The 15,256-nt window shown below is 43.9% G+C and overlaps 1 protein-coding gene across 1 annotated transcript in view; it reads left to right on the forward strand.

Moving 5' to 3' along the window:
- Positions 1-1,507, forward strand: part of LOC126162383 (lysosomal acid glucosylceramidase-like) — a 193,221-nt gene extending 191,714 nt beyond the window's left edge. Inside the window, exon 10 of the mRNA XM_049918853.1 lies at positions 1,113-1,507. Coding sequence (XP_049774810.1) covers positions 1,113-1,230 — 118 coding nt within the window. The 3' untranslated portion in view covers positions 1,231-1,507. The remainder of the gene's footprint in view (positions 1-1,112) is intronic.
- The last annotated feature ends 13,749 nt before the right edge of the window (positions 1,508-15,256 follow it).

Below are 15,256 nucleotides of genomic sequence, written 5' to 3' on the forward strand. Positions count from 1 at the left end.
GATTTTTGCAATTTGTTTCAGTGAGGTGTGCTGGATCGACTCTTATCCCACTTATTCTTATAACATTTTAGCGGTTTCCATGGGCAGAGAAGGCAGACCACAAAATTTAAGTAGTCTTGTTGGCAGTTGAGGTGGTGTATTGTCATTTGTGTGAACACTGCAGTTATTTCTACTTGCAAGTGCACCTTTTTTCCAACTTAAAATAAAAATAACCTTTACTCGACGAAAAATCTTAGTTAAGAAGTTTAATACAAAATTTGTAATGTCTCGTACTATTCGATTGCACAGGGTGGGAACTTTTATATCGTGCAGGCTGCAGCACAATGGATGAGATGAACGAAAGTTGGTTTTATTCGTATTTTTTGCCAAAACGTAACTAAGTGAATAAAATAAAATTTTTAAACTGTTGTGAAGCGTATTTCACACATTATCAGATATTCTGGTTATGTTCTTTTCGTATACACATGTGTTTAAAAATGTAAAACATTCCCAGTATCAACACGTTTTGTTAAAAGGGTGTCATTAAATCAAAGCTCAGATACTGAAGACCACAGAGCTTTCAAATTAATTACAATAATGGAGGGTTGACTCGACACTTGCTCGTAATTTCTACAAGAAATTTAAGTAGTGTCAGGTTTGGCATACTGAGACCCACACATGTTACAGTATTTAAGAAACTGCTGATAAGTTTATCCCAGCTTTTCAGGGGTCCCGGTATTTTCACTTGGAAAATATGGTAGGGTTAAGTAGAAACCGACAACATTCTTGGAATAATAACGTTTCAAACATTGTATTGTAGATTGCCGTCCTGACAGCTTACTTCAAAACATTTTGAACAGTCATTAAAATGATACAAAATAGAAACCCAATGCTAAAGTTCCATTCAGTTACCAAGTAAACATGTTTATTTCCAAGCTTGTACTGTCGAATTTAAACTAGCAAGTTGTTTAACTATATTAAAAATTTTTGCCGTTTGTAAGCGCAGTTATTTTAAAATATAAAAGGTTAAAATGCGTACGGAACCCCCTTAAGGTGCCGCCCCTAGGCCCGTGCCTAGTAGGCCTACATGTAAATCCGCCACTGTGCTGACCCCGTTGTCTGTGTGTTGTCAGGCAGGAGACGCGGCGCTCCGTGGTGGTGTCGGACCCCCAGCTGGGAGAGGCGTCGCTGTCGCTGCCCGCCCACTCCATGCACACGCTCGTCTACCGGCGGGCCAGCAACACTGTCTGAAAGCCGCTTCTGCACCGTAGTGCTATGTAAACGCACACATACTGCTGACTAAATAAACACAAAACTACAGTGTGATGAAATCTACGTTGGGTGTTTCGTTGTTGTACTTCGATTAATTTCCAACAACCCTCCCTCTCCCTTGGTGAAATTTGGTGAGATGCGATGGGTTTCCCCTATCTCTCATGTGAGGTATCCTAAAAGTATATAAAAAGCAATTTTTTGAAATTTCTTGTAAACGATGATTAAAACACTTTAATAAAAACATGTTTCATGTAGAAAGTGTATTAAACAGTATTTTCAACGTGTGATTAAGAACATTTTATTTTAAACATGCGAACCATGTGTAGTGTTCAATCAGAGAGAGAGAGAGAGAGAGAGAGAGAGAGAGAGAAGGACAAAAAGGCTCCAAGAAAATAATATTAACTATTTTGATCCTAAAAAATTAAAACTTGTTTGACGTATTGCATACCTAAATGTCATTGAACCTTTACCTACTTTGCACATGAAAGTCAATATTGTCAGCCGGCCGTTGTGGCCGAGTGGTTCTAGGCGATACAGTCTGGAACCGCGCGACCGCTACGGCCTCACGTTTGAATCCTGCCTCGGGCATGGATGTGAGTGATGTCCTTAGGTTAGTTAGATTTAAGTAGTTCTAATTTGTAGGGGACTGATGACCTCAGAAGTTAAGTCCCATAGTACTCAGAGCCATTTGAACCATTTTAACAATATTGTCTGTAACTTCCTTCGATCCGTATGATTACGTGGCTTTTCAATCTTTTAGTGTATATGATCACTAAGAGGATTCTTGTTGCTGAACTTAGTTTGCTTCCACATACTATTAACTTCTTGCTCGCACATGTGTTTCGACATTTCGGCATCTCACTTAACACTGACATTGTAAAAGTTTTGATAAAAATTCATGTTGAACATAGTAACATCGGCTCTGAGCACTATGGGACGTAACATCTATGGTCATCAGTCCCCTAGAACTTAGAAATACTTAAACCTAACTAAGGACAGCACACAACACCCAGTCATCACGAGGCAGAGAAAATCCCTGACCCCGCCGGGAATCGAACCCGGGAACCTGGGCGCGGAAAGCGAGAACGCTACCGCACGACCACGAGCTGCGGACATATAATAACATCGGCTTTATATGTGTTGCAGAATATCACGACTGACACACTGCCTGACAAGCAGTGATTTCGACCAGCGTGGCACGGAACCCTCTGAATATAATCTGATTAGTGTGTGGCACTTCTTTCAAATCTGGGAAACTCGTCATGCACACGTGTAAGGCATGAATTTCAGTTCAGAGAAGCCATTTAGACTGTTGTGGAGTTTAACATAGACTATACTCGGGATTAATTTTATAAAACAAAATGTTGTAACTTATATTAATCTACAATCCGTGAGTTTTTAAAGTTGACATGAGTTTTTCCTGTCTCTCCCCCTCCCCCCCCCCCCCCCTCCTCTCCTGAAGATGAGATCTGGTGAGATTTTGCAGGATACTTCCCTCCCCATTTTGAGGTCACGTATTTGTGGACGTTTCCTCACCTGTTTAAGGCAATAGGTCTGGTTGCAGAGTGGGGAGAGACAGAGAGAGAGAGAGAGTGAGAGAAAGAGAGAGAGAGAGAGAGAGAGAAGAGGTGGACATAAGCGTTGGAGGAGGGAAACAGAAGGAGAGACGAAAAGAGTGAAGCTCGTGGACAGGCTGCTGCAGCGCCGTTACATCCTAAAGTAGAGCATTCACATCACTGATGTTTTGACCATGGCTCTGAGTTGTAATAGGTGGTTACGATCAGATTTAAACTGAGACAGTGTAGACGGAAACCTGTTTACCGCATGGGTACCATACTTCATAGGAATGGCGTTCAGACTGTGCGCTACAAGTTACTGTCATGACTTGCCGTTAGGCGCCGGTACTGGCACGGCGACGTTGGATTAAAACACAAGCATCAGCGTGGTAACAGTTGTAAACAATCATCGTAAGCAGGATTTTACCCGTAAAGTTGTTTAACCAAAACGACAGCAACAGTACTGCGGATCTTCGCTAGTATCGACGCATTAAAGGAATATGGAGAGGTCCTGTTTCCCAACTGGGGTTGAAGAACATAATTCGAGAGTTCGAATTAACTGCCTACTTGGGCAATGCTCCTGGGAGATGCCGATGGGTAAATGCACCACAGACTGTTGAAGAAGTTACTAGGTTTATAAAAGGGGCACTGATACAAGTTGCGGGTTGAAGATGAGCATGGCACGAGACGTAGCGAACACCCCACCTGATATATTACAGGCAACAGTAGAGCAAAAATTAGTGCGGTTCCAGTATGTCGTGGACGCAGATGGTCATCACACTGAGCAACGTTTGAAACCTAGAGCCGGCCGCTGTGGCCGAGCGGTTCTAGGCGCTTCAGTCTGCCTATAGAGACATCCAATTACCATGTCTGAGCTACTGTAACCGTGACCTTCACCCAAATTATTTCACATTTCGGATCTCCGTCAATTTCCTTCGATACTATTGCACTTCTTATCGCTATAAACACGCCTCCTCCTTCACTGTCCGGCCTGTCTATGCTGTATACATTCCAATCTGAGTTTAGAAATTCCTTACTGTTTACATCTGGTTAAAGCCAAATTTCTGTCCCTAGTTGTACGTGGGCATTGTGACCGTTTATTAATGGGAGCAGTTCTGGGACTAATTAAACCTAACTAACCTAAGGACATCAAACACATTCATGCCCGAGGCAGGATTCGAGCACAGATGACAAAATGGTAGATATCGAAATAGACGACAGAGGGATAGAGAAACAATTAAAATCGCTCAAAAGAGGAAAGGCCGCTGGACCTGATGGGATACCAGTTCGATTTTACACAGAGTACGCAAAGGAACTTGCCCCCCTTCTTGCAGCGGTGTACCGTAGGTCTCTAGAAGAGCGTAGCGTTCCAAAGGATTGGAAAAGGGCACAGGTCATCCCAGTTTTCAAGAAGGGACGTCGAACAGATGTGCAGAACTATAGACCTATATCTCTAACGTCGATTAGTTGTAGAATTTTGGAACACGTATTATGTTCGAGTATAATTACTTTTCTGGAGACTAGAAATCTACTCTGTAGGAATCAGCATGGGTTTCGAAAAAGACGATCGTGTGAAACCCAGCTCGCGCTATTCGTCCACGAGACTCAGTGGGCCTTAGACACGGGTTCCCAGGTAGATGCCGTGTTTCTTGACTTCCGCAAGGCGTTTGATACAGTTCCCCACAGTCGTTTAATGAACAAAGTAAGAGCATATCTACTATCAGACCAATTGTGTGATTGGATTGAAGAGTTCCTAGATAACATAATGCAGCATGTCATTCTAAATGGAGAGAAGTCATCCGAAGTAAGAATGATTTCAGGTGTGCCGCAGGGGAGTGTCGTAGGACCGTTACTATTCACAATATACATAAATGACCTTGTGGATGACATCGGAAGTTCACTGAGGCTTTTTGCGGATGATGCTGTGGTATATCGAGAGGTTTTAACAATGGAAAATTGTACTGAAATGCAGGAAGATCTGCAGCGAATTGACGCATGGTGCAGGGAATGGCAATTGAATCTCAATGTAGGCAAGTGTAATGTGCTGCGAATACACAGAAAGAAAGATCCCTTATCATTTAGCTACAATGTTGCAGGTCAACAACTGGAAGCAGTTAATTCCATAAATTATCTGGGAGTACGCATTAGTAGTGATTTAAAATGGAATGATCATACAAAGTTGATCGTCGGTAAAGCAGATGACAAACTGAGATTCATTGGAAGAATCCTAAGGAAATGAGACTGAGATTCATTGGAAGAATCCTAAGGAAATGCAATCCAAAAACAAAGGAAGTAGGTTACAGTATGTTTGTTCGCCCACTGCTTGAATACTGTTCAGCAGTGTGGGATCCTTACCAGATAGGGTTGATAGAAGAGATAGAGAAGATCCTACGGAGAGCAGCGCGCTTCGTTACCGGATCATTTAGTAATCGCGAAAGCGTTACGGAGATGACAAACTCCAGTGGAAGACTCTGCAGGAGAGACGCTCAGTAGTTCGGTACGGACTTTTGTTGAAGTTTCGAGAACATACCTTCATCGAGGAGTCAAGCCGTATATCTCGCGAAGAGGCCATGAGGATAAAATCAGAGAGATTAGAGCCCACACAGAGGCATACCGACAACCCTTCTTTCCACGAACAATACGAGACTGGAATAGAAGGGAGAACCGATAGAGGTACTCAAGGTACCATCCGCCACACACCGTCAGGTGGCTTGCGGAGTATGGATGTAGATGTAGAAGTAGTTCTAAGTTCTAGGGGACTGACGACCTCAGATGTTAAGTCCCATAGTGTTCAGAGCCATTTGAACCATTTTTTTAAAACCTGGAACATAAACATGGTACACAGTTAACAAATGTTATTCTGTCTTCTGGAAATTAAAATGTGTTTCTTTCAATGGTTTGCTCTTTATTTCTCTTCCACGTTTCCTTGCAAACGTGTCCACAAAGTTTCACTGTCTCACAATCACTCGCTTTTCGTGGGGGCCCTCTGAAGTAGCAAAAGTTTAGTTACACTCCTGGAATGGAAAAAAGAACACATTGACACCGGTGTGTCAGACCCACCATACTTGCTCCGGACACTGCGAGAGGGCTGTACAAGCAATGATCACACGCAAGGCACAGCGGACACACCAGGAACAGCGGTGTTGGCCGTCGAATGGCGCTAGCTACGCAGCATTTGTGCACCGCCGCCGTCAGTGTCAGCCAGTTTGCCGTGGCATACGGAGCTCCATCGCAGTCTTTAACACTGGTAGCATGCCGCGACAGCGTGGACGTGAACCGAATGTGCAGTTGACGGACTTTGAGCGAGGGCGTATAGTGGGCATGCGGGAGGCCGGGTGGACGTACCGCCGAATTGCTCAACACGTGGGGCGTGAGGTCTCCACAGTACATCGATGTTGTCGCCAGTGGTCGGCGGAAGGTGCACGTGCCCGTCGACCTGGGACCGGACCGCAGCGACGCACGGATGCACGCCAAGACCGTAGGATCCTACGCAGTGCCGTAGGGGACCGCACCGCCACTTCCCAGCAAATTAGGGACACTGTTGCTCCTGGGGTATCGGCGAGGACCATTCGCAACCGTCTCCATGAAGCTGGGCTACGGTCCCGCACACCGTTAGGCCGTCTTCCGCTCACGCCCCAACATCGTGCAGCCCGCCTCCAGTGGTGTCGCGACAGGCGTGAATGGAGGGACGAATGGAGACGTGTCGTCTTCAGCGATGAGAGTCGCTTCTGCCTTGGTGCCAATGATGGTCGAATGCGTGTTTGGCGCCGTGCAGATGAGCGCCACAATCAGGACTGCGTACGACCGAGGCACACAGGGCCAACACCCTGCATCATGGTGTGGGGAGCGATCTCCTACACTGGCCGTACACCACTGGTGATCGTCGAGGGGACACTAAATAGTGCACGGTACATCCAAACCGTCATCGAACCCATCGTTCTACCATTCCTAGACCGGCAAGGGAACTTGCTGTTCCAACAGGACAATGCACGTCCGCATGTATCCCGTGCCACCCAACGTGCTCTAGAAGGTGTAAGTCAACTACCCTGGCCAGCAAGATCTCCGGATCTGTCCCCCATTGAGCATGTTTGGGACTGGATGAAGCGTCGTCTCACGCGGTCTGCACGTCCAGCACGAACGCTGGTCCAACTGAGGCGCCAGGTGGAAATGGCATGGCAAGCCGTTCCACAGGATTACATCCAGCATCTCTACGATCGTCTCCATGGGAGAATAGCAGCCTGCATTGCTGCGAAAGGTGGATATACACTGTACTAGTGCCGACATTGTGCATGCTCTGTTGCCTGTGTCTATGTGCCTGTGGTTCTGTCAGTGTGATCATGTGATGTATCTGACCCCAGGAATGTGTCAATAAAGTTTACCCTTCCTGGGACAATGAATTCACGGTGTTCTTATTTCAATTTCCAGGAGTGTATAACACCTGCATATGTGCTGTCACTGCAAGAAAGTTTTGTTGTTTAGCCGACAACACTGCTCTTTGTGGATATCTGCGCGAAACGACTCAACAATGAAGCATCCTGTAGCGAGACTGATTATGCTAAATTACACAATATTAAATGGTTACCTTTAAAAGCAATTCTTTCTACGTTTTCGAAGGGATATATTCACGCAATTTAGACTATACTACACAATATTTTCGTAAATTAGTTTCTGTTGTAAGATGCATTTACATTGTGATTAACACTAAGTTTCTCGTGCATTTACCTGACCGATCTATTTCGACTAGAAATATACTCTATTTTTCAATTTTCGTAATTATTGATCCTGCATTGTGAAACAATCTGTCATGCAAAATCATGAGTATTACCACTAATACTGTCGCCAAATGCCTTCACAAAAGAAGACGAAGTTAATATTCCAGAATTCGAATGGAGAACAGCTGCCAACATGATTAACGTAGAAGTAAATATCCTCGGAGTAGTGAAGCAACTCAAATTACTTAATAAAAGCAAGTCTTCTGGTCCAGACTGTATAACAATTAGGTTCCTTTCCGAGTATCCTGATGCATTATCTCCATATTTAACAATCATATACAACCATTCGCTCGACGAAAGATCCGTACCCAAAAACTGGAAAGTTGCACCGGTCACACCAATATTCAAGAAAGGTAGTAGGGGTAATCCACTAAATTACAGGCCCATATCGTTAACGTCGATATGCAGCAGGATTTTAGAACATATGTTGTGTTCGAACATTATGAATTACCTCGAAGGAAACGGTCTATTGACACACAGTCAACATGGGTTTAGAAAACATCGTTCCTGTGAAACACAACTAGCTCCTTATTCACATGAAGTGCTGAGTGCTATCGACAAGGGATTTCAGATCTATTCCGTATTCCTGGATTTCCGGAAGGCTTTTGACACTGTACCACATACGCGGCTCTTACTGAAATTGCGTGCTCATGGAATATCGTCTCAGTTATGTGACTGGATTTGCGATTTCCTGTCAGAGAGTCGTAGAGTAAAACAGAAGTGATTTATGGCGTTCCCCAAGGTAGTGTTATAGGCCCTTTGCTGTTCCGTATCTATATAAACGATTTGGGAGATAATCTGAGCAGCCGTTTTCGGTTGTTTGCAGATGTCGCTGTCGTTTACCGACTAATAAAGTCATCAGTAGATCAAAACAAACTGCAAAACTATTTAGAAAAATATCTGAATGGCGCCAAAAGTTGGAGTTGACCCTAAATAACCAAACGTGTGAGGTCATCCTCATGAGTGCTAAATGGAACTCGTTAAACTTCGGTTACACGATAAATCAGTCTAATCTAAAAGCCCGAAATTCAACTATATACCTAGGTATTACAATTACGAACAACTTAAATTGGAAGGAACACATAGAAAATGTTGTGGGAAAGGCCAACCGAAGGCTGCGTTTTATTGGCAGGACACTTGGAAAATGTAACAGACCTACTAAGGAGACTGCCTGCACTACGCTTGTCCGTCCTCTTTTAGAATACTGCTGTGCGGTGTGGGATCCTTACCAGATAGGACTGACGGAGTACACGAAAAAGTTCAAAGAAAGGCAGCACGTTTTGTATTATCGCGAAATATGGGAGAGGGTGTCACAGAAATGATACAGGATTTGGGCTGGAAATCATTAAAAGAAAGGCGTTTTTCGTTGCAACGGAATCTTCTCACGAAATTCCAATCACCAGCTTTTGTTGACACAGACCTACATAGGGAGGAACGAACACCACGATAAAATAAGTAAAATCAGAGCTCTTACGAGAAGATTATATGTGTTTATTCTTTCCGCGCGCTATGCGAGATTGGAGTAATAGAGACTTGTAAAGGTGGTTCGATAAACCCTCTGGCAGGCACTTAAATGTGATTTGCAGAGTATCCATGTAGATGTAGATGTAGATGTAGAGCTCTTACTGCCGATTAATTCCTTCTGACTAATGATACGTAAAATTTAAAATTCTCTCAAAATACACCGCTCTGAAAAACTTAAAGACGAGCTAGATAAAGTAACGTAAGACATAAACTACTCAGCAGAAATTAACGAAAGCACAGTGATTTGTTGCCAGAGGTCTGCCAGTCGTGCATAGAAAGTTGGACATCATAACATGAGGTCAGTATGACTGCAGCGCCAAATGGGGCTGGCCCTGCAACACGAAGCAGCTGAAGGAACGGGAAAAGGCAGTATGTGTCAATCAGCGAGAAGTTACCTACACTGTGGTGATGTTCTTCTTTGCAACATGGCCCAGAGACATCTGGATAACTTCACACGCGTAAGGATCATCGGGAAACAGGAAGAAGGAAGAAGTATGACGAGTACAGCCCAGTTTGTTATTGTTTAAAGCATTGTTTCTCGTGCATGAGGAGCATCCCGACCCACAAGCACTGCTGCCGGAACGAGAGGAGGTGCCCGACGACGGCCAACTGCAGCAGCAGAAGACCGCTACATTGCGCAACAGGCAACAAGCGATCTACGTCACACAGTGGGTGCGACTGCAACCATTTAACAGAATTGCAAGGCACGCAGTATCACGCTCAGCAGTTGCACGGCGACTGCAAGGGACTGGTCTCTTTGCCCGACGACCGGTACCTTTCGTTCCTCTGACACCCACACGTCGGCCGCACCGTTTGCGATTGTGCCAAGAGCGCAGGGACTGGACAAAAGAAGTGAGGTAGCGTGCTCTTCTAGGATGGGAGCAGATTAAGTCAGAGTAATCAGCTGGACATATCCTCATACATGGTCGAACACGATCGTTTTGGTGGTCCAGGTGTTATACTCGCTGGCAAGCATTATTGTGATACAGTGCTTCTTCCCCTTAGGCGTCATTTTGGGGATGCATTAGACCCTGATAACATTTTTAGGGATGACAATGCGAGACCGCATCGAACTGCGCAGATGGCGGAACTTTAGGAACGAGATGATATTTCGCGAACGGAGGAGCCTGTCGATTCCATGGACTTACATCCCATGGAGCGCGTGTGGGATGCGTTACGGAGACGTATCGCAGCATGTCCACATGCACGGAAGACCACCCAGCAGTCGTCAGATGCGATGGTGAAGTATGGAACGCACTTGTTAAAGAACTGCTTACCAACCTTGTCCCCAGCACGGTGTCACGTTGCAGAACACGCATGGCTGTTCGTAATGACCACACAGTTTATTAAGAACATTGTCCCGCCTGTTTTACTGAACAAGCGACCATCAAAACTCGCCGTGGCCTCAGTGCAACTGTTGTCTTTCAATAGAAATGTGATTTCTGTTCGCTTCACCGAGCGAGGTGGCGCAGTGGTTAGCACACTGGACTCGCATTCGGGAGGACGACGGTTCAATCCCGTCTCCGGCCATCCTGATTTAGGTTTTCCGTGATTTCCCTAAATCGCTTCAGGCAAATGCCGGAATGGTTCCTGTGAAAGGGCACGGCCGATTTCCTTCCCCATCCTTTCTTCACCCGAGCTTGCGCTCCGTCTCTAACGACCTCGTTGTCGACGAAACGTTAAACACTCATCTCCTCCTCCTCCTCCTCTGTTCGCTTCATTGCGTACGTTTCTCAGTTACACTCTGCAGTATACTGTGAGCAGTTCTTTTTGTGTATAGTCCATGATTCATTGAGGTATGTTACTTGGTAGGCACACATGTGAAAATTTCTTTCATCCTTACGTTTTGCAAAATGGTTCAAATGGCTCTGAGCACTATGCGACTTAACATCTGAGGTCATCGGTCCCCTAGACTTAGAACTACTTAAATCTAACTAAGCTAAGGACACCACACGCATCCATGCCCGAGGCAGGATTCGAACCTGCGACCGTAGCAGCAGCGCGATTCCGTACTGAAGCGCCTAGAACCGTTCGGCCACAACGACCGGCTTACGTTTTGCACACCTTTGTATATATCTTGTTCTAAAAATACATACCTTGACTATTTTTCGCAGTTGTAACGCTGAATGGCCTTGAACATGCACCTACAGCTGTTGATATTTATTATTCAGTAAATCATGTAATTTTAAAATGCGAGTAATGATCAGCATCTGGTCGGGGGTATTCTTTCGCGTTATGTGCTGCTATAGATTACAACTAACAATCTATCGATTCAATTATTATTGTTTCTTTACGTCTTAAACTTACTGTAGTTATGGAAAAACTAATAACAATTAATTATAACTCCTGGGGATGATGGGCATGCAAACAAACGTATCATATTTATTCTCCATGAAATAAGGTCAACTTCACTGTCTTCCTACTGCTGTTTGGATTTGAATGAAAAACCTCGAAACTACAAAATTCGGTGTTTGGGGCGAATTCAGTTTATCGGTAAAAGCTTGCCACTGCAGTTAGTGCAGTGGCGTGGCCTTATGATATGACTGTGACGCAAATTTTGCCTAATCAGTCCTTAGATAAGGTCTTATCATTTCAGCGAAACAACGTAAAAGTGGAGCTCGAAAATGGCCACATGCCGAGACAGGCCAATAATGTAAAGAATTATGTGACACAATGAATTTAGTCTGCGAACAATTTCACAGCCCGTAGTCGACATTTAAAAATGGTTTTATCATTGAGAAATTGAGAAATACAGTGTTAGTTTGGAAAAGTGTATCCGCGGGCTGATATAGTCTCGGATCACAACTTAGTAATAATGAAGAGTGAACTGAAGTTCAAGACAATGATACAGAATAGTCAATGCGGTAGGACTTGCGATACTGAAGTACTAGGGAATTATGACATACGCGATGTTTTCTAAAGTTTTTATTGCGATAGTATATACGACGGAAAGGAATTTAGCGGAAGAGGAATGGCTATCTTTGAAAAGGGCAGTCATGAAGGTTGGATATACAAACGAAGCTTCAACGAAGGTAACAGCTGAGAAACTGGAAGGCAGAAAAATCTTAGATTGCTCGACGAAAGAAGGATTTACAAAATAGTTCAGAAAACTTCAGAGATACAGCATTGCAAGTTACTTAGAAACGAAATAAATAGGAAGCGAAGAAATGGCCGTTACTTACTCGAAATAAATAAAAGCCAAAACAACCTTCGTTAAATGAGAAGCGAGAGTGCCAACACTAAGAGTGTAATGGCAATTCCAGTGTGAAACTCGGAGAAGAGAAGTGGAAATAGTACACTGATGGCCTCTACAAGGGGGAAGCTTGTCTGACGACGTGATGGAAGTCGACATGTAAGGGGACGCTCTATTACAGAGTATAACACAGCTTTGAAACACCTGCGATCAAATAATGCAGAAGGGATACATAATACTCCTAAGGACTATCTGAAACAATAGATGGAGGTCGCAAACAAACGACGGGTCAAGTTGGTGTGATCTATCTCTTACAGACCTGAAGTTTTCCTGGAGGCAGGAAAACGTTTCTTTATGCTCTAATGCTCTTAGGTGATTTTTGATGATGTTTGATGCATGATTTATACATTTGAACATTTGGCTTCTTTCTAAGTATTAAAGTAATTCTGAAATATTCGTGGTTGTAATAAATAAACTGATAACTGGAAGGTAGGAGACGAGGTACTGGCAGAAGTAAAGCTGTGAGGACGGGGCGTGAGTCGTGCTTGGGTAGCTCAGTTGGTAGAGCACTTGCCCGCGAAAGGCAAAGGTCCCGAGTTCTAGTCTCGACCCGGCACACAATTTTAATCTGCCAGGAAGTTTCTGATAATTCAATAATTACCATACAAAATAAAAAAAAAATTCAGTTATACAGTGGAGCGTAAGTAACCAACAACTTTCGTGAATTCTGACGGTCACAAGCTGCTGCGCACTGCTACCTTCACTTGTTGATATTTTTACAATGACGCGCAGCAGATGAGACCGCTTTTGCACGATGAAAAGGTAGAATATTGAAAGATGTGTGCATGAGATTTCCATTGAGGAAAAATATATCTATTGCGGCTAATATACACTAAATATCAATGTACACAATTGTAGCCGCTGTTTGTGTTAAAGTAAACATTATATATTAAAGACACGAAGTCGCGAGTTCGAGTCCACTACTTCCTTCACTTTTTAAATTGCTCAAGTTATCAGTTTGCTATCAGCAGACAACTCGCTTCACTTTCTTAACCCACAGTAATAGCAGAAACTTCCAGGAACATTTCCGGGAACGATGGGCACAGCTGATGCCCGAGACTCCCCTCGCTCCACTGCCCGGCCTGGCGCCACCTAACCAGGCGAAAGAGGCGAAGCGCGCTCTGGGCACGCATCTGCTCTCGTGCTGGTAGGCTTGAAAGTATTTACAACTTGGTTTGATTTGCCGGGAACAATATCTTCCATAAACCGAGTGAACGCCGTGCAGGTTGCTGTGAGTGTATTTATCAGTTCTCCGTTTCTTATTTCAGAATGGTTCAAATGGCTCTGAGAACTATGGGACTTAACATCTGAGGTCATCAATTCCCTACAACTTACAACTACTTAAACCTAACTAACCTAAGGACGCCACACACATCCAAGCCCGAGGCAGGATTTGAACCTGCGACCGTAGCGGTCGAGGGGTTCCAGACTGAAGCGCCTAGAAACGCTAGACCACAGCGGCCAGCTTCTTACTTCAATTTAAAGTATTTGTCTTGCAGTTTAGTTCTGGGTTTTGTAAACTCGCAACTTATGAATGTTGTTTAAACGTTATCAAATGGAGTCGCAATAGGAAAAAGGTCTAACATTCGAGACACATTTTTGGGCTTGGGATAATACGGGGATGAAGGCAGCCGAGGCAGCTCGAAACATTTCTTCCGTGAGTGGGGGAAGTGCTTTTGGATAAATCACAACGGTAGATGATTTTCTTGTTTCAAGAAAGATCGTTCTGGTATGAATGGATTTCCAGAATCTGGAAGTCTCGATAATAGACATATGTGTTGAGGTGCGACCGTCTAATATTCATGCGACATTTGCATTCAGTAGTCAAGGTTTAGAAGTCGATTGTAGGAGTACTGCATGCCTTAATTCAGAGCAATCGAGTGACTATCATTGCATTGCTCATTGAGCATTCCTGTGTAATAAAGTTATTGGCGACGAGCTATGATGAGTTTATGTTAACCCTTTAAGAACAAATCATTCCGTGAGCCCTAACAAAAGACCTACGCTCAGACAAATGGCAGTAGGTTAAAACGTAATATTTTGCATTCGGAGGTTGAAAACAAGTGTTGTGTACTGCGGACTCCTCAACAGAGACGTCGGCATCCAGATGGTATTTGTTATCAAAAACTACGATACATTTCAATCACAGTGTTAAAAAAAGCCGGCCGCGGTGGCCGTGCGGTTCTAGGCGCTTCAGCCCGGAACCGCGTGACTGCTACGGTCGCAGGTTCGAATCCTGCCTCGAGCATGGATGTGTGTGCTGTGCTTAGGTTAGTTAGGTTTAAGTAGTTCTAAGTTCTAGGGGACTGATGACCTAAGATGTTAAGTCCCATAGTGCTCAGAGCCATTTGAACCATTTTGTTAAAAAAAAACAACCAACAAAACTGCATCACTTGTTGCTAATACACGTAAACACACACTGCTGATTTCACACACGCACAGACAAAATCTCCCCATAAGTTCGTTCGGGAAGCCATTCCTCACACATTTAGTCTTCTGATCTTGTCCCTGCAAATTTTTGGGTTTACCTTTCCCTCTCCTTATCGAAAAGCCATCAAGATAATTGCTTTCCGGACTTATGTGCTCTTCAAACCTGGCTTGATGACATCTTTAAGTCAGGACCAGTAGGTTTCTACAGGCATGAAATCGGTAAGCTACCTGAGCACTGTCCGACTGTTCTATACAATGTGAGAGAATATAGTGCTGGTGACTAATTTTTCTCTTATTTTACCTCTCGCGTTCAAGAAACTAAAGCAAAACGATCTTAAAAAATACAGTGTACTAATGCAAATTAATTACCAGTTAGAATGATAACAGACAAAAGGCGGTTTAATAAAATGTTCGTAAATATTCGAAATAAACTTGTGCATTCACAAAAAAGTGATCATTTTAATCGAAGG

This window comes from Schistocerca cancellata, chromosome 2, assembly GCF_023864275.1.
Source record: "Schistocerca cancellata isolate TAMUIC-IGC-003103 chromosome 2, iqSchCanc2.1, whole genome shotgun sequence".
NCBI lineage: Eukaryota > Metazoa > Arthropoda > Insecta > Orthoptera > Acrididae > Schistocerca > Schistocerca cancellata.